At 46.8% G+C, this 26,955-nt stretch overlaps 1 protein-coding gene across 6 annotated transcripts; it reads right to left on the reverse strand.

The window, feature by feature from the left end:
- Positions 1-26,955, reverse strand: CCDC92 (coiled-coil domain containing 92). Of its 6 annotated transcripts, none has more exons than XM_083416408.1 (4): positions 26,756-26,955; positions 3,790-3,939; positions 3,105-3,146; positions 1-1,340 (listed from the first exon to the last, which is right to left on the reverse strand). In XM_083416408.1, exons 2-4 carry the CDS (start codon positions 3,917-3,919, stop codon positions 565-567), a joined length of 948 nt encoding a protein of 315 aa, XP_083272534.1. In that variant the 5' UTR covers positions 3,920-3,939; positions 26,756-26,955; the 3' UTR covers positions 1-564. The 6 variants fall into 6 exon arrangements, with proteins under 6 accessions (XP_083272534.1, XP_083272530.1, XP_083272529.1 ...); XM_083416404.1 differs by having other exon boundaries at positions 3,790-3,936; positions 26,756-26,954; XM_083416403.1 differs by having other exon boundaries at positions 26,569-26,933.

A 26,955-nucleotide genomic window follows, 5' to 3' on the forward strand; every position in this document is an offset into this window, starting at 1 on the left:
CAGGGTTAATAAAATAGAGTTTGTTGGGATTTTAGTAGCTGTAGATAAAAACGTAACAGAAAATATGAACACTGTGATCAAGACCATGTGATGGAGGGAGGAGGGGTCACTCAGCTGTTCTTTTTCTTCTCACACTGGTGGTCAGCGCTGCCCCTCCCCAAAAAGAAGGATTTGTCATGACTGTGTGAAGTGATACATACATGGAAGGCTTTAACCATTAACAGCCAATACACAGTGCTGCAGGGCTATCATTAGGAGGCTATCAGACTCTGTCATTACTATTGATTAATAATGCAGACTGGTTTGCCTGGGCATTTGCCCACAAGTGCGCTTAGAATAAATGAAGGAGCATTGGAAGCAAGCAGTCAGGCAGACACCTGAGTTTGGCCACAGCGTTTCATTAAGTAGATAGTCATATTGGGGAATCCATTGGAGGAGGTTATTCTAGTGATGGAAAGAATTTGGCATGCATATGGGATTTGAAGGGGGGGGGGAGTGACTGCAGATGCAATTAACCCTATTTGTGATCACAGTGCATAAGAGAGTCACCTCCAGACAGTATGCTTAAACAGTTCTATCTGTCCCTGAATGTTTTCGGACCACTTTGCTCCCATTCACCTGATCCACTGCTAGTGTCTCAACCTCTGGCTGCGCCTGGGGTGAAGCAACGTGGTGGATTCGGTGTGCCACACCAATGTGAGCCTTGTGCTGCTTCTCCTGGGCTGGGCTGTGTGGCTCAGCAGAGGTGCGCTCCGAAGGAATCGGTGGAATGACTAAAGGCCTCTCTTTGATAAGGTGGATCTCGGCAGTTTCCCTTGCCAGCAAGAAGGGAGTGGGATCAGGCATAGCATCAACAGGCTCCCGTAACAGCAGTTTGCGGCTATCCGATCCTAATCTGTAGGCCTCTTCAAATTCCGGGTTGAGGGGGGTGGACAAGCTTTTCTTCATTCTGCGCCGCGGAGTCTCTGGGAGCTTATCTTTGGGAGGGGCTGGTTTGTAGCTGGACAGCACTGGGCTCCCGGATGGAGAGCTGTCAGAAGTCCCACTTGAACTCATGAGCTTCTTCTTGGTTGCGTGCAGCTGTGAGGTGAGGTACGCAATGGTGCTGGCGCGCTGCTCCAGTTCACTCGACAGCATGTTCAGCTTATGGCTTTTCATTTTCAGTTCTTCTAAATACTTCTTTTCCCTCTCCTTGATGGTGTTCTCAAGCACCATTATCATTGCATTCTTTTGCTCCAGTTCCTTTAATAGCTCATTGTTTTCAGCCTCTTTCACTTTCAGCTGGGCCTCAAGTTCTTCACACTTCCGTTTGAGTTCTTCACTTCTTGAAGTCCCACTTTCTGAAAGAGCAGGCAGGCAAAGAGTTTTACACCATGTACAGTCAAGCAAACTCACTAAGAAACATGCTTTCCTGCCAGAAAGGTGATTAAGGTAAGAAGCCAGAGCAAAAGCAGCTCCACAACATTGGAACAGTAAGGAAATGCTAATCATTTCTTGGAAGAAAGTGGCTGAAGTGTTTGCTCTGCTCCCAAATTCTTCAAGACATGAGAATCACTGAACTTTAATAGCAGAATCTCAGAGAGCTCCACACCATTCTCACAGTACCCAACCTCCCATTTCAGCAGAAGGTAACCAGTTAAATCTTCTCCCCTCCATTTCCCCTGACACAGAAGTCCCCTCTCAAAGAAAGAAAGAAAGAAAGAAAGAAAGAAAGAAGCAAGCAACCAACCTTCCTTCCTTCCTTTTAAATATGGAAGAAAGCTATTGGGGTGTGTGTTTTAAAACACTTCCTTTTTTCCACTGAGGAAAGAAAGAAAGAAAGAAAGAGAGAGAGAAAGAGAGAAAGAAAGAAAGAAAGAAAGAAAGAAAGAAAGAAAGAAAGAAAGAAAGAAAGAAAGGCTTTCTGAGTTTTTTGTTTACATTCCCTGTTTACTTTGCCTGATTGCTAGCCATGGGGGGGTCCCTCCTGAATTGTTAGCTGGCTCTGCATAATTAGCTGAGTTCTCGAGAGATTTGGGGGTGAGAGCAGAAAGTTCTGCTGAAAGACTTGGTTTGTGTGCTTGCAAGGGGTTAAAACTGGCTGCAGCTGAGGGCTTCTATCCTTATTTCTCAGCAATAAGAAACATACTGGTGAAGGAGGGAAAGAGCAAACAAAGCCTGCAAGTATCTGTAAAGTATCTGTCCAGCTGAGCTACCCCCTGGGAAGCTGTCAAGTCTCAACCTTTTGTTCACACCTTATTGAAATACTTATCACAATGTTATTTTAATACCAGTATTCAATGGTATGGAAATTTATCGCACAGCCCACGCCCCTAGTATTCTTAAGAGGGTCTCTTCTCCAGTCTTCACAGAGTAGCTAGAAGTGGGGATGCCGAAAAAGGTCCTCCTTTCCTTCCACTGCAGTTTTAATCTGAAATCTTAGGCGCAGTACTGCTCCCAGAGGTCAGAAACTACTTGTGCTAATGAAACTGTATTACCTGGAATAATGGGAGTTTCAAACGCTGGCAACCTATGCTTATACAGTCCATTCCCCCCCCCCCCCAAAAAGCTACCTGGGAGATTCCTAATCTCAAGGTTGTGGGTTCGAGTCCATGTTGGACAAAATATTCCTGCATTGCAGTTGGTTGGACTAGATCATTGACCTTGTGGTCATTTCCAATGCTATGACTCTGTGATTCTATGAAAATCAAATCTGTGAAGAGGGAGATGCAATTTGAACCAGCCTGTTTTGGGGAGATTATGGGAGCACTTCTGCCAACACTGACATTCAAGTAAACGCTGGGAAGTGAATTAGCACAACCAGAAGCTGAGACAACATTGCTAGTTGTCACAAGAGTGAACAACATCAGCATGGATGCAACCTACAGTGCAACACCATCCACTCCTTGTCTTGATCAGCCTTGATGTTGGTTCTCCCTGATGGAAGGAGGGCTTCAGTGTAAGAAAGTTCCACAAACTCCTGGCCTAGAGAGTTCATTCGAACTTTTTTGCAAAACAACTTCAATGCAACACTCCAAGGTGTCTAGAAAGTGCTCAAGATTCTCTCCTTGTCATTGCCAGCGCTTTCCACACCCTCTAAATAGAAAATGGTTGAGACCACTCACCTGTTGAGTCTGAGCTTTTGAGAGTCAACTCGTACGTCAGATCTGAAAAACATGCAGAGTTAGGAAAGCTGGAGAAAACTTGCCCATGTGCAAAACTCATAAACAGAACATTTTCACAAAGCATTCAAAGTCTTGCGGCTCACAGAACTGGGTGATCAATTGCAGCAGGATCTTTATGTCAAACATTCCTGCCCCGCCACAAAAGGTGGGTTACAAAACAAAACAAAAATTGAACAAACCATCCTACTCAAGGGCAGACCCATTGGCGTTAATGTACTTCAGTCTATTGACTTTGGTGTGTCTACTCTAATATGACTAGTTGTCTTACCCAAACTCTTTAGGTCACTCTAAATCAGCTGAGAGTCTTCCCTGGGAAGCCAGGTTTAGATGGGAAGCCAAAGGCAAGCAGTGACACACAGAGCTCTTTGGGGAGAAAGTCCTAAACCCCAGATGCTGCTGTCAAAAGGTACTGGCCCATCTTCCAGAACTGTTGTAAGGATTCCCACGATAATATACACAAAGCATCCAGAAGAAGTACCAAGCTTGCCTTTCCAGTATGAAGCAATGTGGGGACAGCATTGAAGAGGGGACTGACATTGGAGAGAAGCAGAGGACAAGAGCAGAGACGCCCCAAGCAGAACAAAGGGAAGCTGCTTGGAAGCAAAGGTGGCTTGGGCCACATTACCTGTGCAGTGCTGCTGCAGCCGCCGAATCTCAGCATGCAGCCCCTTGAGGGTGTCTGCGTGTTGCCGCTGGAGGAAGAGCAGGTTCTTCTGGGCGCTGTGCAGCTGGTTCTCCAGGTTTGATGCCGCCATCCTGACATCCAGTGAACCTGCTGAGTGAAGGGCAGAAGAGGGGAAACACAGCACCTTGAGACCAAATCAGGGGCCTTTTTCTTTGCAGTTTCCAAGTCCAGGGCAAAGCAAGTGAGCTTTTGATCAATGCAGCGGCACCAAAATGAGCCCATGTGAAGAGGTGGCCATTCCCTTTCTGCAGCATGGACTCTTTCAACTAGGATGTGGATGTTTCCAGTTGTGGAAACCCCAGGGCATTCAGGGTAGCCATGCTCATGATGGGGGTGGGGCAGAGGACACCACCAGGTGCTCATTTGTTTGCAGTTAGCATATTAAAAGGATTAGTGCCAGACAGACTTCAGGGCACTAATCCCTTTAGCAGACTGAAGTGGAGTTCTGAGAAAACCCAGGAGTGTGTGGCCTCCTTCTTGGTATGAGCTGCCAGTCACCTCCCTGAGCTACATTTAGAGAGACACTATAATCCCTCATAGACGGGGAAGCCCACCGATAAGCTCCCCGATAAGCCATGATCTTAAAAACCAACAGCAAACAAACATTCACAGGGCCAGCAAAGGCTGCAGCTGAGCAGCATGGAACAGCTCAGAATGGCAAGGAAACCCACCACCACCAGGAAACCTTTTTGTGTCAACATCTGCTCCACTGTCGTGGATACCACCTGGGACTTCAGGCAAAGGCCTAGGCTATCCTTTCCCAACCTGGTGCCTTCCAAATGTTCTGAACTACAACTCCTATCAGCCCCAGCCAGCACATGCTGTAGTTCTGGACACCTGGAGGCCCACAGCTTGGAGAAGTCTGGTCTAGCTTACCTCTTAGGCTAGAGAATGGTTGTGGAAATAAAAGACTGCAAAACATTTCAGTAAAAATGCTAGAGACATTAGCTAGTAGCAACAGGTCATGATTGCTAATAGGTTATGGGGTTTTTTTAATTGACCAGCTATGGAGATTGACCAGTCTCTTTGTAACTTAAGGTGATGCTGTTTGCAATCAAGGGGGTAGGGGTGGGGCACAAACCAGGATGCTTTCTGTCTAAGCAATGACTGGCATGGGGGACCACCCTCAAACCGGGTAGGAGGACACTTGCCCTCCAGCCTACCCCTCACTCACAAGAGGTGCTTAGTTGACATGCTTGTTTTATAAAAACAAAAGCTATGCAGCCTGGGTTGTAGACACAGACTCTCATTTCTTCCACGCGGAGGGCAAACAACACCAAAGACAATCCTGTCTCTGTCTTATCACAGCTCCTATTCACCGTGGAAAAGACCCTGATGTTGGGAAAGATGGAGGGCACAAGGAGAAGGGGACGGAGAGGACGAGATGGTTGGACAGTGTTCTTGAAGCTACCAACATGAGTTTGACCAAGCTGCGGGAGGCAGTGGAAGACAGGAGCGCCTGGCGTGCTCTGGTCCAGGGGGTCACGAAGAGTCGGACACGACTAAACAACAACAATCACCCAAGAAGAGGCCTTACTGGCATCAGCAACCCAGTCTAGACAGAAACCAATACTGCAATGTTATAAACACATGTGCCAGACTACTACCAGCCCTCAAACAGTGTGCCGCTTCTGCTCTACTTGTGCATGAAAAACTAAGAGCAAACATCCTACTCAGAATAGACCCACTGAAATCGATGAACATACTAATTGAGGTCCTTTGATTTCAATGGGTCCACTCTAAGTAGGCCTATGGTCTGGAGCTTGGTTGGGTATTTTGGAGCCTCATCAATGTCTAAAGTGTGCTGTGATACATGCATGAAGCTGCTTTATCTGCTGAGGATGGTCTACTCTTGACTGGCTGCATCACTCCAGGGTCACTGGCAGAGAAAGCTATTCCACATTACCTGCTATCTGATTATTTTAACTGAAGTTGCCAGGAATTGAACCCAGGACCTGTTACTGGCAATGTGATCAATCACTGAGGATCCTTCCCTTATGATACGCTTTAGTGCAGTGGTGGCCAACTCCCAAGAGACTGTTCTACTCACAGAGTTAAAAACTGGCAGTGATCTACCCCCTTTTTGGGGGTTTGGGTCAAAGTTGTTGAGTTTTTTTCAAGGAGGAGGTAAAATATTGAGCTTTATTTAGGGAAGCCACAGTTGTTCAGCTTCTTTGTGGGGAGCCAATGATCTACAAGTGATTTACAGCAGATGTCCAGTGATCTACGGGTAGATCACAATCTACCTGTTGGACATGCCTGCTTTAGTGCTTTTTCTTGAATGAAGAACCTCACTTTTTAAAAGACTTCACATAGCCACTTGGACCACTCAAAGGTCTGAGTTAACTTTTGTAGTTCTGGTAGCATGTGTGTCCTTGATAGATTAAAGGCCAGGAGAGGGGGAGTTGGAGATCTCCCCCCCAAAACAGAGCATCCTTGCAGAAATAGAAGAGCAAGTTTGTGCAGAAGTTTGTTTCACAAAACAATGGAGCTTTCATGCAATTTACAGCAGAAGGATCCTGGATCAGGATTAAGTTTTGTAAACAATTCTAAACCAAGAGAGGGTCTCCAGTAAAGATCTTTTCGCAAGGGAGAGGCACAGCTCAAAAGTGTTCTGGTGGGACTCTTGATTTCTGCAACTGCCTTAGAATCACAAAAGCACGGCTGTGAATTGAACAACCTCAATTAACTAGTTGGGTTGAGGGTTACTGCTACCACAAAACTGTGCCCAGGCAATTTTGCAAAGCATTGGTAAATAATGGGAACCCACAGACAGCCCTTGTTTTCCCATTTCTTTTATAGCTTCAGAGCCCTGAAGGCAACCCACTCTCTCTTAGTTTTGTGCATAAGGCTCAACTCCCCAAACCTATCAAGCAGTCTCTGTCCAAGAACACATTAACTTGCCCAAGCTGTATGCATTCAGACTTCAAAAAAGCAAAATTAAGAAGCAGCAATGGAGACATGGTGTAGAGTACAGCAGTGCCATCTCTGACCTGCTTTGAAGCAGCATATCCTTGGCTAAAACCCAGGGGGGCCCTTTATAAACAGCCCATTCCATTTTGTTCATGGCCTCAAGGCCCATCCTTCACTAACACTGTCAATATTTCTTAGCTACATTATCTCTCTCCAATGAGCCAGCCTTGTCTGCACAGCTAAAAGCTTTACTGCATCTCAGATTCCTTAAGTGCTTGCTGAATTCCCACTGAGTGGGTGACATAGCGGGGAAATGGTGCTCCCTTCCTAGGCATGGTACGACTCACCCAGCCAATCATCTTGCAGCAAGCCCTTTGCACTCTGAAAGCAGGTGGGGGTGGGGCAGGGAAGAGGCTTACCAACAAGCAGTGCAAGTGGGAGATTTTGTTTTCTGCTAGTCACACATTATTAATTTAAAACATGTTCCCACTGAAATACAAAAAACTAAATGGGGGCCCCATCCATTAGCTCTGTAGCATCTCCAGTATATGCCAGAATGCACAAAGCAGTTGATGCTCCTGGAAACATTCAACCAACAAGTCTTATTCTGGTTACTCTATGTAAACATTTGCATTTACTGTTTCTTTGCTGACGACACCTGATGGAGATAGGAGGTGGGAGCCTGAAGTTACAGGGCAAAAAACTGGAACTGTTAAAGCTCGCAGCTCACTAGCAAAGAATCACTCATGGAATCTGGAGAAAGGAGGCAACTGCCGGATGCTGCTGCTGCAGCAGACAACACCTTCACAAGAGCAGACACACAGTTCCAGGGATCTTCCAAGGACAAGACCAGACAGCAGCTTCCTGTACCCAGGACTGAGAGCTGCTGCAGCACACCTGGGAGCATGGGAAGTCTGCTGTTGTCGTCCCTCCAACAAACAAGGTGTGTTGATGCTCACTTATTGGGACACCAAAGCCCTGGCAACCGGTGGAGGGACTGGTGCAGGCGGAAGCATTCCACACACCTGGGCGTGCCTCAGCGCTCCCTAAACTGCCGCCATTCAGCTGTCTTGGACTACAGCTCCCTGAGTTGGCTTGCGCTGACGAGAGGTTAAGCAGAAAAGAGCCTCAGATTAGTCAGGAGGCAGCCTCTCTACTCCTGCCATGGAGGTCTGTGTGCCAGGGAGGGAGGGAGGGAGGGAGGGAGGGGGAGGGCCATTTCCCTTCACCGCTATGTGAAATATCTGCTCTACCAATGAAGCATTACCAGCCCAGGCGAAAGAGAGTCCAGTGCCAGAGTCCAAAAGCAGTGAAAGGGGACATTTCCAGCTTAGGGGGGTGACTCTGGTTGCCCAGCAGCTGGTCTATGAAAGGAATATGTTTCCTCCCTTTGTGGAATACTAGAAGCTAAACCACAATTAACTGCTGAAAAGCATCACCAAACATTGTGAACCAGTTTTAGCTTAAAGAGACTGGCTTTACCCTTAAGTACTTTATCAAATGGTAGTTTGAAGCCACCTAAAAGTACAGGCAAATGTCACACCTACACACATACACACAAATGCTCGGTCATGAAGTTCACTGACCAGGCACTGCCTCTCAGTCCAGCTCAGCTTCACAAGACTGCTGGGATGATAAAAGACAGCCGGGGTGGTGGGAGACTACATATGTTGCCTTAAGCTCTTTGGGCAAAAGACAGCATACAAACAAAGCAAGTGAATGAATTAAATGAAACACGCCTCCACCCTGTGGCACTCAGAGCATTTGACATTCGAGTCTCCAGGCACCAGCCTTTGTTGGTGGTCCACGTGAGGGGCTGTAGCCAAAGTTCTCTGTCTGCTAGTGCAAGGGTGCTTATGCTAGGAGGCATGTAATGTTGCACAACAGAAGAATCCAACACAGCAGCTGCACTAGCGGAAACTCGTTGCCAGCAATCTTCTGCCGGCACAAAACATTTTGTCAGAGGAACAAGTTACACCAGTAAGTGACTTTAACTTAGCACTACATTGGATACAACCTGAGGTGTCCGATGTCTGAATCAGTCGTAAATCTGAATGTACCGACATCTGAAGCTAACTTTGGCCAAATGAAACCCTTTGGGCAATCTATCCTACTAGCAGCAGCTCTCGTGGGCCTCACTGAGGGCTCTCCCTCTCAGCCCCAATACGTAAGACCCTTTTAGCTGGAGAGACAGAACCTTTGGCAGGCAAAGCATGCACTCTTATCACTGAGCTACGGCCCCATCACACTCTTGGCGACCGCATTCTTGGAGCAGTGATCTGCAACAAAAACAAACCAAATTATTTCATTTTATCTGTGCTATATAGTCACACCTTGATATTGCTGGCTGAAAAGTCAGAACAACCTTGCTAATGGACCACCACAACCCACAATATCTATCTATCTATCTATCTATCTATCTATCTATCTATCTATCATCTACCCCTTTGAAGAGCCTCCAAAATCCTCTGCTACTTCCCATTCTTCTTTGATTAATTAAGCAAATGCCCCTCTCACAGTACTGAAAACAGACAAGGAAGAGGTTCTACGGGGCAGATCTTACAACTTCAACAGCTGAGATCCTTTGGCAGGTCCCTTAATGACAGTATCTCCTGGCAAGCAAAGACCCCCACCCCCCTGCTAAAATGGATTATAAATTTATCAGCTGCTTAGGAAATAACAACTTGTGCAGGTCCAGCTCCACTGAGACCATCAGGATTATACAAAGTGACCATCTACCCTGTCAGAGCTCTCCGATCTTTTTCCTGAAGCCGGGCAAGTGCTTACCAGGTTTTAAGAAGGCAGAATGAGGGCTGGTGTGTGTGTGTGTGTGTGTGTGTGTGTGTGTGTGTCAAATTTTGGACTTTCTCTCCCCCCCCCCCCCAAAGCAGAGTGCAGCCCATGGGTTCCATGTCAAAGTGCTCTTGTGGCCTACTTGGTATGAAAGGTTGGACCACCTTGTTCTCAGAGGCGTAGGAAGGGGGGTGCGGTGGAGGCGGACCGCCCCGGGTGTCATCACTGAGGGGGGTGACATTTGGCGTGACACCCACGACACTCAAGCCTCCCCTGAGTTGTCGGGGGAAGGGGGGAGCTGTGCCGCTTTGAGGGCGGCCTCCCCCCTTTGTTTTGACAGCTTGGGGGAGGCTTGGGAGTTCTGTGTCTGAGGGCGGGGAGCGCTCGGGAGGGACATTTGGTGTGCTCCCCGGGCTCCCCCTGGCGTCCCTCCTGGGGGCTGCACATCCTCTCCCGTCTGGCTGCACCCCTGGTGCTTGTAAGGCATCCTAAGCCCTGGAGGAGGAAGGAGAAGAAGGGCGCTGGAGGCCGGCCAAGAGCAAAGCAGATGCCCCGCGGAGCCCGACTGACCCTCCCTTGCTCCATGCACATAGCCCCCCACCATTGAGCCGTTGAACCAGGGGGCATTGGCATTGGCTGCTCAGAGGAATCAAGAGAGGCCAGGAAGCTGCCGACGACCCCCTTTCAAAGGTGGAGGAAAATCTTCCTCTGCTAAGTTGGGACCCAAAAGTTTGAGCGGCCTCTTGGCCACGCTCCCGGTGGGCTTGGGGGTGGAGGAGGGCTCTCCCAGGTGCAGGGGAGTCAAAAAGGGGCAGCCCCCCGGCAAGAAGGGGCTCTACCTGCTGGCTGCACTGGAGAGTCCTTCACGGCACATGAAAAAGGAGGTGGAGGACAGGCCCCTTGATGTGTTGTCGGTCGCCTGGTGACCAGCAGGGAAGTGGCAGGTGGGCGGGGCTCCTTCCAGCTGCCCAAGAGCCATGTCGCCCACCCACCACTCCCTACAAGGGAATACAGCTATCAGGCAGAAAAGAGGTTCTGCATGCCTTCTCTATACAGCAGAACTCACCTAAAGAACAAAGGCAACCCAGAAGCAGGTAACACACTCCATCCATTACAATGAACTTGCATGGTAAAAAACAAACCTTTAAAAAACAGGGATTAATTGAGTCATTTAGAGCAGGGTTTGCCAAACTGAGTTTTGCAGACTACCAGTGGTCACAAGCTTCATTCAGGTGGTCTGCGGCATGTCTGTAAAAATGCAGCTGAAAATCATACAGCATTACACTTTCTACAATAGGCAGAATTATTATTAAGTGGTCCACTTAATAATTATTAGCAATTTTCAAGTGGCCCTTGGGAGGGGGTGGTTTGGGAACCACGGATTTAAACTCTATATTTCTGTTATATTTCAACAAAAGCATTCATCACTAGCCACCACCAAAATCCTGTATCACGGGCAGCCAAGGTTGGTACTCTCCAGATGTCATGGACCACAACTTCCATCACCCCTGGTCATCATGGCCAATGGCCAGGGATTTGGGGAACTGTGGTCCAAAACACCTGAGGGGCACCACTTAGGCTACCCACTTCTCAGAGTGTGGGTCCTTATGTAACCGTCACCATCCACATACACACACAAAAGTGTGTTTGGCATCAGCAGGCTTGGGGAAACTCCAAGGTCTGCACAGGTATTCCCTCCCCAAACAACAACAACTGGGGGGGGGGGTCCAGAAACCGAGTTTTCTTGGAACGGGCATGCCTGGCTGGTTGGAAACCTGAGCCGTAGTGCTCTGCAGGCCCCGTTAGCCCTTACAGATTTCACGCCATCTTCTGGCCCACCTACAAGAAAAGGGAAGAAAGAGGTGGCAGAAGAAAACATAAGACCCCTTGCAACAATGGGAACCAGGTTAGTTACATAGGAAACCTGCCTCGGACCCCTGGGTCCAACCAGTTCAGTACTGTCCACTCAGTGGCTCTGCAGGGTTCAGGTAGGAGTCTTTTCCAGCCCTGGCGGGGCATACCGGGGATTGAATCGGAGGCCTTTTTCAAGTGAAGCATATTCTCTGCTACTGAGCTTCCATATCTGGGCACCTGTGAGGAAAGTGGGTGGGGGGAATAATGGCAGGTGCTATGGCGGGTTTTGGTTTTTTTCCAAGTACCGCAAAAATGTTCCCGTTGTGTCATTTTTAGAACTCCTGAACTAAACAAACTATTAAAAAATGCAAGCATGCAAACACAGTTGTGGCACCAGTTCCAGCGTTCCACTGATAACTCACTGCCACCCAAGAAGGATGTTTTAAAAGATTTTGAGATTTATTAGTTTAAAAAAATACCTTTTATTACTAAGATTTTAAAAGGACAACAGCACCAGTAAATCATAACACAATAACACTAAACATGCTAAAAGGAAAAATAATAAAAATAAAACAAGAACAAGAACTGTCTCCAGAATTGCTTTGCGGAAACCGTGGTTAAGCACTAAGTAGAGCAGGAATAAATAGGGCAATAAATGAATAATAATAATAAATTTTATTTATATCCCGCCCTCCCCAGCCGAAGCCGGGCTCAGGGTGGCTAACAACAAGGAAAGGAGGAAATGAAAAGGAGGAATGCTGGTTTTTAAAGCAGGGCTGGTGAAGGGGCATGATTCCTTTTAATAAGATCATATGTGTTTGTTTATTATTAAATTTGTGAGGTCCATGCCTTTACACAAAATACCATAAAACATTATTAAAAGATAACAATAAGATTATAAAAGTAAGCTAAAATTCATGCCATGCTATCCCAGCAAGGAGACTACCCAAAAACCCCCACCATTCAGGAAAGAAGATACAGCAACAGGTTAGGAAAACAATGGGAGGGACCTCACCGTTTCGTCCAGGAACCGTACCCTAGTTTTCATAGCCTTCACCACAAAGACCGCTACCACGTGAGAAATCCGTGGATCAGCGTCCACCAGTAAAAACTTTACTTGGTCCTCAGAGTTGACTATTGATTTGGGAATAGTTTGTAACATCGCATCCCTGAAGGCCGAATAGATGGGACAATACAACATGTAATGTGTGAGATCCTCTTGGGTTCTCATATGACAAAGACATATACGTTGCTCTGCTGGGATTTTTGCATATCTGCCTGTCAGGTAGGCCGTAGGAATGGTTTGAAAACGGGCCATGGTGAAGGCTCTCCGAAGGGTGGGATTGGTGATATTCGCCAAATAATTGGCACAGGTTTTGACTGTTTTCAGTCGGGGAAGCCAGTGGGAGGACCCTGGGTTCTGAATTTTTGTGATATCTAACAGAGCGTCTCTCTCCAGGATCCATTCCCGAACTTTGTCTGGGCTCCACAGTTTGAGGGTGTTAAACTCCGGTAGGGTGTATCTAACCAGGATCTCAGATAGGTTTTGACGCCAAGTGGTATTCTTTTGAAGAGATACAAAGGCTTGTTTGGCCAATAAGGTGTTTGTGGTATTTGCAAGTTTGATGTAAAATCGTAGGAATCTTAAGTGGGCCCTGGCAGACACAGAGGGTAATCCAACCTCCACCCTCAAGAGAGCTGCTGGGGTTCCTTGAGGAAGGCCTAGAATCCTCTTGAGATAATAGTTTTGAAGAATTTCAAGCCGTTCTAGCAGCTTCTGATTCCATCCCCAGAGTTCTACTCCGTATAGCATCTGGGGAATCACTTTTCCTACAAAAGCTTTTAGTGCCGGGATCACCAATTGCCCTCCCCTCAAATAAAAAAAGCTGAGCAGAGCACCGATTGTCCTACGTGTTAGGAGGGCTACAGTCTTGAAGTGGGCAAGCCAGCTAGATGTAGCTTGGAAAGTGATACCAAGATATTTAAAAGAAAGTCTCTGTTCGATTACGTGTTCATCTAAAGACCATCTGAATGTCTGGCGAGCTCTAGTAAACACCACAATTTTTGTTTTGTCATAATTTATCTTTAGAGAGTTTTGGGCACAATAAGCTGCGAGCCCCTCCAGCATGCTGTGTAGGCCCCTACGAGTAAGTGCCATGACAGCCATGTCATCAGCATATAGCAATATATTCAGATGTTTGCCTTCCAGGGCGGGAGCTGCTAACTTATACTTTGCCATATGTTGAACAATGTCATTTATATAGAAATTAAAGAGGAACGGCGCTAACAAACAACCCTGTTTTACCCCTTTCCCCAGTGGCAGTGGGTCAGTATAGTTGCCTGACATCCCGGTTCTGATTTTAACTGTGGTGTCTGAATGTAACTCTCTAAGTATATTAAGAAGTCGTCTATCAATATCCGTCTCATATAGTTTTTGCCATAATTTGTCCCTACAGATTGAGTCAAAAGCAGATGTAAGATCTACAAAAGCCACAAAAAGTTTGCTCTTGTGTACCTTTGTATACTTATCTATCATTGTCTGTAGTACCAAGCAATGGCCTGTTGTACTATGGCCCTTTCTAAACCCTGCCTGCTCCGGATTAAGCAAGTTAGAGTGGTCAGCCCAGTCAACCAGTTTATTTAGCAGGTAGCGAGTGTAAAGTTTATACACAATGTCCAGGAGGCTTATGGGGCGATAGTTTGAGGGGTCTTGGGGGTCTCCCTTCTTGTAGATGGGGGCTACCAGGCTCAGTTTCCAGTTTTCTGGGATTTTGCATGTATCATTTATTACCGTAAAAAATTGGGCCAAGAAAGCAGCCCACCACTGGGCATTTAATGTAAACACCTCAGGAGGAATCATATCTTCACCAGGAGCTTTGCCATTTTTGAGTGTTTTAATTAGCTGTAAACATTCTAATTCGGTAACAGGATCCCAGCCCATTAATAGATCATTTTTAAGAGAAGGGAACTGGCTCGGTTTAGCAATGTTTGGAGCTGTATATAGCCGGGAGAAATGTTGGTACCATAAGTTGGGTGAAATACTGTTGATTATAGTTTTCCCTTTGGGTGAAACTCCCTGAGCAATAATTTCCCAGAATTTTTTGTCGTCCCGCAATTTGATCGCTTTGTCAAGTGCCTCCCATTGTTCCTTTCTGTATAGGAATTTCTTGAGTTTTAGAGTGTTTTTATAATGAGAGCGCCACCTGTGCAGGTTTTCTATTGAGGACAGGGTCCCTTCCTGTTTTACTTTATTTTGTAATTTCCTAAGCAAAGATCTTAGATTCCTACAGTCTTTGTCGAACCAGGCCCTCGAGTTGTTTAATTGTTTGGGAGGATTGGAGCTCGTAAGTAGTGGGAAGAGCGACTCTGAGACCTGCTGAAATATTGAAAAGGGATCAGAATTAGATAAAATACACTGGTCTCTCAAGGCCAGTAAGTCTGATGAATGCAGGTGTTGTTTGATTTTAAAATCCAGGTCGCTGTTCCATTTACGTCTACGAAGGGCCAGAGTTAGAGGTGGGTCTGCACAGTGATTGCGGCATTGCGGGTCCTCCAAACCACGGGGAATTAGTGAAATTGATATAGGAAGATGATCACTCTCAATTCTATTGAAAGTGCTGAAGCCCTGTGACCTCTCCAAGAGTTTTGGGGAGACCAGGATATAATCAATAACGCTCGCACCTCTAGGCCCAAGAAAAGAAAAGAAACCCCCTGACCTGTCCATATGGGTACCATGCAAATTATACAAATTATGTTTGAAGGCAGTCTCCATTAATGTAATGCCTGCCTTATTCAAGACCTTGTCGTCAGAGGACCAGGGAATAAACCAATCTGCCTCTGGCAGGAACTGAGATTTAGAACAGTACGTATTAATGTTATTTCCTATCCTAGCGTTGAAATCACCTGCCAGCAGGATATCCATGCCAGGGAGTTCTAGTTCAGCCTTCTCCAAACATAGCTCTAAATCTTCCCAGATTTGTGACGAATGGGGAGGGGAGCCTATGGGAGGGATATATAAATTAAAGCAGAGAAAATCTCCTCCTTCCCTGCTAGAAACAAGTAAGATTTGTAAATTGTTACTTTTCACCCACTGCTGTTGCCGGGCCTTGCACTTTAGCTTAGTGGATATAAAAGTGACTAAACCACCACTAGGTCGGCCTCGGGTATTTGATTTTAACGCGGGGGTAACAAAGGCTTCGTATCCCTGTAGAGAAGGGGCATGGAGATCTAAACACCACGTCTCCTGTAGACATATGATCTGAAATTTTGTAAGGAAATCCAGAAGGTCGACATCGCCCTGCTTAGATAGCCATCCCGCCACATTCCAAGATAGAATGTGGAAATAGGGTGATGGTGGAAATAGTGGCAGTCAATCTCTTTTCCGGTGGTTTGAGGCTCCTAAGTTGGGCTCCTCCTCTTTCTGCCCTGCTTGGTGGTTCCAGGTTTGAGGTCGCTGGACCCTAGGTAAGTGTTTGATAACAGCTTTTCTGTAATACTGTAAGATAAAAGGAACTAATCTAAACAAAAACAGAGAGAGAGAAAGTGCAGAGTCCTCTTCCAAAGGCAGCTCTGAACCTTGTCCCACACGGAGAGGGCTGGACCCCACCCTGCTAGCTCTCAGCTGGGAGCTTCCCTTTCTTCTACCACTTTCTTCCTCCTCTCAGTCCACCAACCATCCACAACTGGGTGAAGGGCATGATTCCGACTAGTCAGCAAAACAAAGGCATATGTCATAGGTAATGCCAAATAAAGTTGTTTTTAGTTTTTAAAATAAAATTAGTAGAGCATGAACATCCAAGGCATCTAGTCACCAAAGCAACTAAAAATTAGATCCTGGTACCCAGACACTTAAAAATGTGTCCTCTGCCAGCACTGTAATGTCTTCTTGCTGGTTGAGTTCACAACCAAAAGGCACAGGTAGTTTCCAGAAAAATATGGAACCAGCCCTTTAAGAAGCTCAGTGAGCTCATGTTCTTTTCAAAAGAATATAAAAAGCCTCTAAACATTTTCTATTTTTAAAGGCGTATGACATGTTTTATGAAGTGTACATTCCCCCCCATCCACCCCAATCTCCCAGACAGAATGCTGTAGTCTCCTTTCAGTCGACCTCTGAATGTCTCAGGTCTTAATATCACTGTGGAGTTATTTTTAGGTACTGTGGCAAGTCTCTGATGGAGCAGCAACGGAAGAACAATTAAGAGGAGAAAGTCTCAAAGGCTATCAAGAGGAACGCCCCAATGCACTCAGGAAATGAGCAGAGATAAGCAATAGGGACGCTTTCCTAATTTCCCCCAAGATGCTTTCTGGAAAACTGATGCAATTTACTTTAAATCAGGGAGGGAAGATTGTCACAGGGCCAGGTGTGGCTGACCACTGGCCCTTTCCATATTATTCGACTCCAACTCTGATCAGATCCAGCCTGCATGGCCAAAAGTCAGGGGTGCTGGAAGTCCAGCTAGAACTGGAGGGCATTGGGTTGTTGAGCCAACAATGGTAGGTGCAGTTTAATACAGCTCATACCTGAGAGCCAATGCTGCAACAGCCATCTTAGAAAGACAACCAGGTGCCAAGGCCCAGGACAACAGAAACACCTTCATGTGACCTAATGCAATGAAATTACTCCATCTGGCTGGAGCCCAAGGGCTGTTGCTGCTTTGTGCCTTGCATCTTATAATTCTTGGGGCTGTCCAAAGCTCCAGGCCATGTTGTTTCCTTCACAACAAAGGTGGGGGATCTGTGGCCTCCAGATGTTGATGGACTACAGATCCCAGCAACTGGCCATGCTGCCTGGACTGATGAGGAGCTGCAGCCCAACCACATCTGGAGGTCTCCCATCACCACGCAACAATGGATGCACAGAGGTGCAACAGCCAACAGAGTGCTAGTGGGAAGGAGGGAGGGTTGGTCTGCACATGAAGCAGAACGATGTAGAACAATCATGAGGGGACAGAGTGGATCGTACCACTTCAGTGAGCATTCTATGCTCTCCCCAAACATCTGCAAATGGAAAACTAGTACATCAGGGAGAAATGTTCTAATCCATCTCCTTCTCTCCCTCCCTCTCTCTCCCTCTGTTGTGCTATATTTCTACTTCCCAAGGGGTGGGTGGTTTGTTTGTTTTAATCCTTAGGGAAATCCACTTCTGAAGGCTTCTCTATCTAAAGTCAATCTACCACCTCAGGTTCCTATCACCACCACCTGCTGTCAACTGAACACCAGGGCTCACATACTGGCAGCCAGACATCAAAAAAGTGTGCAGAGACAGGAGATGGGAGGGGAGGAGACTGAAGACACATGGCTGGCCACATCAGCATCCACAACTCTCATACTCTTCTCCTACAACCCCATGCTCCCTCGGAACCATTTTATAGACTATGTGGAAGAACATGGTGAAATTTGCAGCTGTGCCACTTTGAAAGGCAAATGGGTCTTGTGTCTGATTTTTTAATCAACACCTCCCTCCTCGCATAAATGCAAACCACTTCCTACAGGGGGCTTGTCCTGTGTTGTCATTCTAAAAAACTGAGAGAACATGGAGTTACTGGGAGGAGGTAAAGGTAAAGGTTAACCCCATCAGGTCCAGTCGCGGACAACTCTGGGGTTGCGGCGCTCATTTTGCTTTACAGGACGAGGGAGCCGGCGTACAGCTGTCAGGTCACGTGGCCAGGACTAAGCCGCTTCTGGCGAACCAGAGCAGCACATGGAAACGCCGTTTACCTTCCCGCTGGAGCGGTACCTATTTATCTATCGTACTTGCACTTTGACATGCTTTCAAACTGCTAGGTTGGCAGGAGCAGGGACCGAGCAATGGGAGCTCACCCCGTCGTGGGGATTCGAACCGCTGAGCTTCTGATCGGCAAGCCCTAGGCTTTGTGGTTTAACCCCCAGCACCACCCGCGAAGTAAATGTATATGCAGTAAATGCAGTAAATGTGGATGTGCTGGCTGGGGTTGTAGTCCAAAACATCTGGTGTCACCAGGGTAGCAAAGGCTAAACTAGAATCAGTCCACCAGGGAAAAGGCTTAGCATGGCCCACTCTTCAAGGCCGACTCTTCAACATGCTAGTTTTCACTAATTGCATGCAAATATATGTTTTTAACAACACATTAATAAAAATGAGACTACCTCACCCAAAGCAGCCTAAAGTAGTACAATCCAAAATTCTACCACCTCATTCTGCATAGTTTGTACTATTATCCCTCCCTACTCTCCCAATTATCTGGGCAGAACAAAAATACTTTGGATTGAAATGGCAAATTTACAGTAGTCTCTTCTGAGTAGCTGGATACTGATACATATGCACTCAAAATACGTTATCACCAAAACCACATCTGAAAGGTACCCAGCAGTCTATACTCATCTGCAAAAACACTTCTGAAAATTTAATCTTGGATGGCTGTAGTCTACTGGCTTCAGAGATGCGGCAAACTGCCCCACCCTCTGCTTATGCTTGCAAGCAGCCCTGAGTGGCTGAATTTTTTAAAGTGTCTATTTTTAGCCCACTTCAAACAGCCTCTCCAGTAGAAATTACTGTTAAGTGGGTGCTTTGCAGATTCTATGAGAGGGATGCTCTCACTGTGAGACATTTTCAGGGGGAGGGGGGACTGTTTGAACCAGCTGTTCTGTTGCAAGGATTCTGTTTACACTCAGAAAAAAATGTGTGTCTGTCATTTCTGAAGCTCTGACACTCCTAGTAGAGGGAGGTTAAATACATCTTTTCACTTAAAATGCAGGGTTTTTGTTTTTTAAAAAAATGCAAATATCATCATGAACTTGGAAGGCAATTAATGGGATCATGCATGGGGGGATTTAACCTTTTCCTCCCCTGCTGCAATCCTGAGGAATAACCCTCTTGTAATGTTGGTATTTAGGTGTTGTTTTTTGGGGGGAGGGGGGGGATCCTTTACTGGTGCTAATGAGGGATTCCCCACCCTCCAAAAACAAACATAGCAGCATCTGGTAGGATTATCCTCAGCACTCCAGCAGAAGAAGGAAAGGTGAGATCCCCCTCCATGCCTAAAGTAATCGCAAGCTGATGGCAGCAACATGAAACACGCATGCATATTAAATACAAAGACACTTCTAGTATGGCTGTGGGACTTCTGAATGCTGAATCTCTCCATCCTGCCTCCATATCAACTAACGTCAAAACTTGGGGTGTTACTGGTGTCAGAGAGGTTGCTTCTGGCAGCCTTTAGTGCTGTTATCTTTTCCTAAAATACAGACAAGGGTGGGTGGGAATGGTAGCAAGTGGAGCCTGCAAATACTGAAACACAATGGGGGGGGGGGACAGCTGCACCTCCCAGTGGTGTGTGCTGACATTTAAAAAAAAACACCACTTTCCTAAAAGTGGTTATTAGTGCTGAAGATATGGAAGAACTGAAGCAACACACTCTGTATACTATCAATGAATCTTGGATAATTTAGGGACATCTTGGGCTGCAATCTTAAAGCCCTGAAATTAACATACTTCCACCCTTCCTGGGTGGGCAGTTATCTGAGGCTGGAGATGGGCAGCATTTTTCATGAAGCTGAGGTGAGAGGAGAGGACCATAGTTGCCCATGGTAAGCAAGCCACACTCACCTCCCTATCACCACAATTTGCAAATTCTAACAGCGCTCCAAGAGCTTAGAATCATACAATCTTAGAGTTGGAAGGGACCCAATGGTCATCTAGTCCAACCCCCTGCAGTGCAGGACTCTCAGCTAAAGCATCCCCGACAGATGGCCACCCACCCTCTGCTTAAAAACCTCCAAGGAAGGAGAGTCCACCATCTCTCATGGGAGTCTGTTCCACTGCTGAACAGCTCTCACCGTCAGAAAGTTTTTCCGAATGTTTAGTCGGAAACTCCTTTCTTGTAACTTGAAGCCACTGCCTTGAGTCCTACCAGCCTCAAGAGCAGGAGAAAACAAGCATGCTCCCTCTTACATGTAACAGCCCTTAAGACATTTGAAGACAGCTCTCTCCTCTCAATCTCCTCTTCTCCAGGCTAAACATACCCAGCTCCTTCAAGCATTTTTCGTAAAGGCTTGGTTTCCAGATCCTTGATCATCTTGGCTGCCATTCTCTGGACACTTCCTAGCTTTTCAGCATCCTTCTTAAATTCCAGTGTCCACAACTGGTCACAGTATTCCAGGTGTGGTCTGAGCAAGGCAGAATACTTCTGTTGATGCAGCCTAGAAGAGCGTTAGCGCATGTTAAGCTTGTGGTCCACCAAGGACCTCTAGATTTTTTTTTACATGTACTGCTAGTAAGCCAGGTGTGCCCCTGCCTATCTTTGTGCATCTGGTTCTTCCTCCTCAAGTGCAGAACCTTACATTTGTCCCTTTTGAAATTCATTTTGTTAGCTTGCGCCCATTTCTCCAATCTGTCAAGGTCATTTTGAATTCTGATTCCATCTTGCAAGACCTGTTTGTTCAAGAGAATGAAAGAGCGGAGTGTGTACACCGTGGAAGCAGCGGCAGACATCTGAACATAGCACTTTCAACTCTTAAAAGTTATTGTCTCCCTGCAGCATAAGGGCTTCTTCCACACTTTTGCAGAAACACACTCTGGTCATGCCATGCAAGCAGAACAGATCTTTGTGCATTACATTTTTAAAACCTCTTAATCTATACTTCATCAGATCAAGGATCCATCTAGCCCAACATACCTTTTTCACAAAGAAGTCAGTCACTGGCCCCGCACCTCTGCCCATCACGATGCAAGCACTACACCTCCATCCATATCCCCAAAGCAGGCAAGCATTCTGCTGCTAAGGCGGAATGGCAACCTGCCACTTGCTGACAGCATAGTGCGGACAAGGCCTTGGCAAATGCCAGATCCCACTACAGGCAACCCAACAACCCAGCAGAGAGAAACCCATGAGGCCACCAGGGCTACATTACTCTACCTTAATCAATTTATTCTCCAGCTGAGGTGGACAACTTTCTTCAGCATTAGAAATTCACCACTTCAACAGTCAGGACTAGAAACCTATTCCTTATTTTAAAATCACAAAAGCTTGTGTTCATGGGAATCGAAGACAAGTAGATTACAGAAGAATGAGTGTGAACCATTTTTATCTGTGCAGATAAAAATATAATCACCACTAAGTTATTTGTTTTACATTAATTTTGAAACAAAGACGTAAGAAGCAGGCAAGGATTGAGGTTGCTTTAAAGTTTCTTTAGCAGACCACCATCTGCACAGCTGAATCAACAAGTTCTAGTTGCACAGCTTTGAGGGCAAAGAGAGAAGGATACTTCTCTTTTACAGACAGAGGGCAACCTGTCTTGCTTCGCCTCACCCAAGCAGCACCATTTTTTTTACAGTGATGTAGCAGAAGCAGCCTGAGAAAGAATTCAGTTGGAAAAATATTCCAGCCAAGTTCTGAAAAGGTGGAGATGCTTGTGAGACACAGCAGGGGTGTTGCTGCAATAGGATGGCTCTCAGCTGTGCACTGCAGTAAAGGGGAGAGAGGGAATGCCTGCAAAAGGAACATGCCATCAAAGTTTAGCCTCAGATAATTCCAAAAATCTTTACCTCTTTTTAAAATTATTAAAAGCGGACACCACAATCATCTACACAGTAATTATGACAGACTCTTTTCCAGCCAAAAGAGTCCAATGCCCCCATGAACATCAAACTTAGTGAGCGAGCCATTTGTCCCTTGTCTTACAAAATGCACACACACACACTTTGTTAATCACTGACTGCAAGCAAACAAGTAATGTCCTCCACCATTAAAAACTGGCTATATAACAAATACTAATAAGTTAATTACTACAGTAGGCTGCACCAGCATTAACTTACAAATTAGTCATTAAAGTTAAATGTCGCTCTTAACGCCATTTCTTAACTTTCAGCAACTTTGAGTACTTCAATCATCTAAAATAAAAGGAACGACAGACTACAAGTGTCATCTGTACCAAACCCAGAAGAAAGTTTCCTTTCTTCTGCTATTCTAAAGCTTTATGCCATTTCCACAGTCTTCAGAGGTAAACAGATTCCAATTACCTGCCAGCTGACAAGAATGAAGTGGGGGGGGGGGGCGGCTGCCCATTGTTCCTGCCCATCTAATCACAAGGGATTCTGTCCCATTCATTACTTCTTAACAGTAGCAATTTTCTATTTTACATAGGTAGAGCTCAACTGGACCAATTAAAAAGCAATGGCCTTGAAAATAAATCAATTACTAATCAAAATTTGTACTCAGACTTTACAAACTAGCAGTGATTTATGTGTTATAGCAATTTTTGTATAAAATCTAAAACTGGATAGCAGATGCAAAAATTATTAGGAAGATGGCCAAGTATTATTGCTAATGTCTAATATATTAATTTTACCAATTCTTTTACAAAGGCAACCCCTTCCTCAGACATGGCTGCCCCACCTTTTAAGTTGAAAACATATAGTAACAAGGATTGTGGTCAGACTTCAAATTCTACAAAATACAGGTGGGGTATGTGTGTGAGGCACATGCTGCAACTGATTTAATCAGTAAATGAGATAATTTGGCTAAGGTGATTCAAAAAGTCAACTAAATTAAACTAATTTAGATGAGGAAGGAAAACCAAATATTTCTGTTAATCAAAAATAGACAAGTTCCCCTACAAACTAAGACTCTCACACAATCAGTCTCAGAATAATCATGATTTATTTATAGTCAAAAGAAGAAACAATTAAGAAATGGGAGGGATTGTTGCAAGTCCAGTTTGAAAGCCAGGAACAGCAATACAGTACTAAGATGGTTAATTACTGCTACTAAAGAATGGAGAGAGAAATACCTTTTGCTCAAGCATTCCACATCCCCCAAAGCAGGAAAGTCTCCTGGATCTCTTATGAACCTGCAATGCGGACGGCAGTCTTACACCCCCCCCCCCCGCCGAGATGCCAAAGCGCCTCTCTACCTCCGTCTTAGGTTACATTTCCAAACGCACTGCTACAACTTAGCAACATACATTAATAATTTCACATTTCCCAGCCAGCGTCAGCTCCAGTGATTAGCAAAAACTAAAACCCACCCACCCTTATGTCCCACCTTAGGCTTAAGCCGAAGAAATATGCAGACCACGGCCAGCCAGCCCGGTAGCTGGAAGGAACTCCATTTCCGGGGAGAAGCGTGCCTTGCCTCGCCTTGTTAGCATTTCCACAAAGGACAGGACAGCCAGACGGGCTTGCGCCCAGATCCAAGCCCTCCTTCCCACACATGCCACAATACCCCCATCTTTCCCCTCTGCTTGTCCACGCGATGTGACTGCGATGCGACTGCTGCAACGGGAGATGATGATGGCGATAAGGTCACCTCTTCCCCTCCCCACCCGCAGCTCAGACACAGTGCTGCCCTTCAGAATCCTTCCTCTCCTTAAGCTGAAAGGGAAACCAGACCAAAGCCAACTCTCCCCTGAAATCCAACAGCTCCAGGGTATTTATATATTCCAGACAAAATACAACACTGGGACCAGAGCTGGCAAAGGGGGTGGGGATAAGACTTCACATTGGACGCGGTTAGGCGGCTGTGTAAACTCCATACATTTAAAGCACCCACCCCAAAGAATCCTGGGAACTGTAGTTTACCCCTCACATAGCTACAATTCCCAGCACCCTTGATAAAGGACAGCTCCCATGGAACAAGATTCCTGCAGGGGTAGAGGGAATGTGAGTCCAATGTATGCTGAGTTAAATAAATGAGGCTAGCACTTTTGCCAGTGGGGTCACACATTCTGAGAAAGAGGGGCAGCAGAGCAGGCAGCTCCCCTCTTCCCCACCTGCCACTGCTCCCAAGAGACTCCAGAAAGGAATCCAAATTCCCCCATGAAATGCTGAGCAGGGGAAGAAGCAAAGTCACTGCAGAGACCAAGTGGCAGGAGGGAAAACATCCACCTGTGTTGCCTAATCAAAGAGAGATGCACAAACTGGCCCTTCCCCTTGAAGAAAAATCCAAGATGGAAAGAGGCAGCCCATAAGGCTGAGGTGCCCAAGGCACTGAAAAGGCAGAATCAGTTCCCTGACCTGGGGAAGGCGAAGGCGGGGGAGAGAGACCTTGCGGCCTTTTTAACTGTACATGAACCCCACTGTCACTCCTTTTTTTTAAAGGAGTACCTTGATTTCTTTCTCTCTCTAATGGAAGGGGCAGTGAGCGGCCTCATTTTTTCCAACTGTCTTCACCTCTTTGCTATAGGGCAGGGATGGGGAACCGGTAACCTTTGAGAGGCTGCTGGGTTGCCAATCCCCACCAAGCCCCATCTGCGTAGCCAATGGTCAGGGATTATGGGAGCTGTAGTCCAAGAACACCCAGAAGACCACAGGTTACCCACCCCCGCAATATAAGCCAGCTGTCCTATTCATTTACAAGGATAGGATGCTTTGAACCCCTCCCCCCTTTGAGATCACGCCCAGAGCTTATTATTGAGGGGAGACTGCCTTGTTCTCACCCACAATATAACTCTTTAACCGGTTTAGGGAAAACTTGCAACCATCCCCCTTCAAACACTTACATAGAGATGGAAAACACAAGGCATACCCTGATCGCACACTTGCGCAAAAGCTTCTGGGCATTTCTCCCACCCCCAAATAGACAGAAAGACCAAGGGCTTGCTTTTTTCTATAGCAGGGATGAATAACCTGTGCCCCTCCAGATGTCGCTGGACTACAGCTCCCATCATCCCTAGCCATTGGCCATGTTGGCTGGGGCGGCTGGAAGTTGGGAGTCCGGTAACATCTGGAATACCACAGATACCCTACCACAGCTCTATAGGGAAGAAAATGCCCAGATCTTTCTCTTCTCTTCCCACCAGCTCCACAATCTTGATTTAAATCTAGAGTGGGGTAGAAAAGAATACGAGGGCAGGGATGAAACAAAGTGAATCAGGTTAAAGTATGGTGGCATCTCTATCTGTCCTATCTGCGGGTTACCTTTCCTCATCTGTCAGGATGGGATGTTTTGATCCTCCTTAGAAAGACAACTCCAGCAGGCTTCTTTGGGGGCTCTCTTGGCCCTCAAGGCATCCACACATCCATAAGCCAGAATGATAACATTTCCCTGTTCCCTATGAAGATCCTAGTGTGTCTTCAGTCCAATACATTTGGAGTGTGAGTGTGTGTATGTGTCTCTTTTCCCAGCATCCCTCTTGGAGGAGGATCCACTTCTATAAAACCTATTTATTTATTTGTTTGTTTGCTGGGGAAACCAATGCCCAAATGAAGTGTGTCCCATTTTAGCCCAAATATGGGCTGCCTCTACATTAATCTTCTTTGCAAGAACTCTTTCGGGTTGCTGGGGAGGCCCATTGCATGCACATTCTCTCCTAAATTCTACTAAAGGGGACACTCCCAAGCAATCAGTTCAGGGTTTCCATGGGTATGTGATCGTCTTTTTTTATTTTCCCATTTCTTTTTGGAGGAGCATCTACTCTCCACTTGCACTAACTAAAGAGATCCAAGTGTTATGATTTCTATTTCGCCAGGTAGGATGGGATATTTAAGTGAATGGGTACTTTCTCCCCCAAAGTTCCTTTTTGCAGGAATACTCACACCAAACTTACATGGAGAGGAAATGGCCCTGCCTCTGGCCCTCTCTGGTATGAGCAAGACTACCAAGGTGATTGGTGGCTGGTTGAAATATGAATGTGTTCCTGGAGTCTTTCTCCTACCTGCATCTTTCCACTTGGAGGAATACTGAGGGAGACCTGTCCTCTCCAACCCCACAGTGGGGAGGGGCAGTGGACTTCTCACCTGGGCATGAGGATGCCAATTGTTTCCCAGGAAATGGGGAGGCTAGAACATGTGGCCAGATTCTTACTTCCTGCCCCCGTCCCCCCTTTCCATATGGTGGAGGGAGAGGGGCAAATGAGCTCTGACCCACTGTGGAAGAGGCGCCAGAAAGTGTTCCCATCCATGGGTGCTGCCAGCGGAAAGGGGGAGCTGCTCCCAGACGTGAATTTCCCACAATGCCTTGGGACACAAGGTGGGAACCCAAGAGGCTGCCCTGACCAAGCAGACCAAGTGATGGGCATAAAAGCAGATAAGCAAAGAGGGGCAGGGCAGGGGCCAGAGGGCACCTTCCTGCGTGTGCCCTGGCAGCCCCCCAAGGTGCCACCTGCCTGCACCCACCTTGATCCATGCAGGGGAGGGAGGTGCCCCATAGCAGGAGGAGTCCTGGAGGAGAAGCTGCTCACCTTGCTGGGGACCTTCTTCTGCCCCCCTTTTCTCCACCTCTTCTGACGCCAATGGGGGAGGGGGCGTCAAGACCCCCCACCAACTGAACGTGGGGAAGGAGGGGGGGCGGGTTGAGTCGGTCCCCCAAGGCGGTGCATGCTGGGAAGAACGCGATGAGGGGTCGGGGGGGGGGCTTCTCATACTCACCCGCCGCCGCCGCCGCCGCTGCTGCTCCCCCCGCCCCGCTCCGGTCCTGAGGGGGGGAGGGAGGCGAGGGAGGGGCAAGCGCTGCCCCGGACGGGGGGAGGGAGGGAGGGAGGAGGAGGGAGGGGGCCGGGGTGACGTCGAGGGCAGAGGAACTGCGCAGGCGCGGAGGCTCAGGTGCAGCCGCGGCGAAAACAGCAGCT

Source organism: Podarcis tiliguerta, assembly GCF_965153285.1.
Source record: "Podarcis tiliguerta genome assembly, chromosome: 16".
Lineage (NCBI taxonomy): Eukaryota > Metazoa > Chordata > Lepidosauria > Squamata > Lacertidae > Podarcis > Podarcis tiliguerta.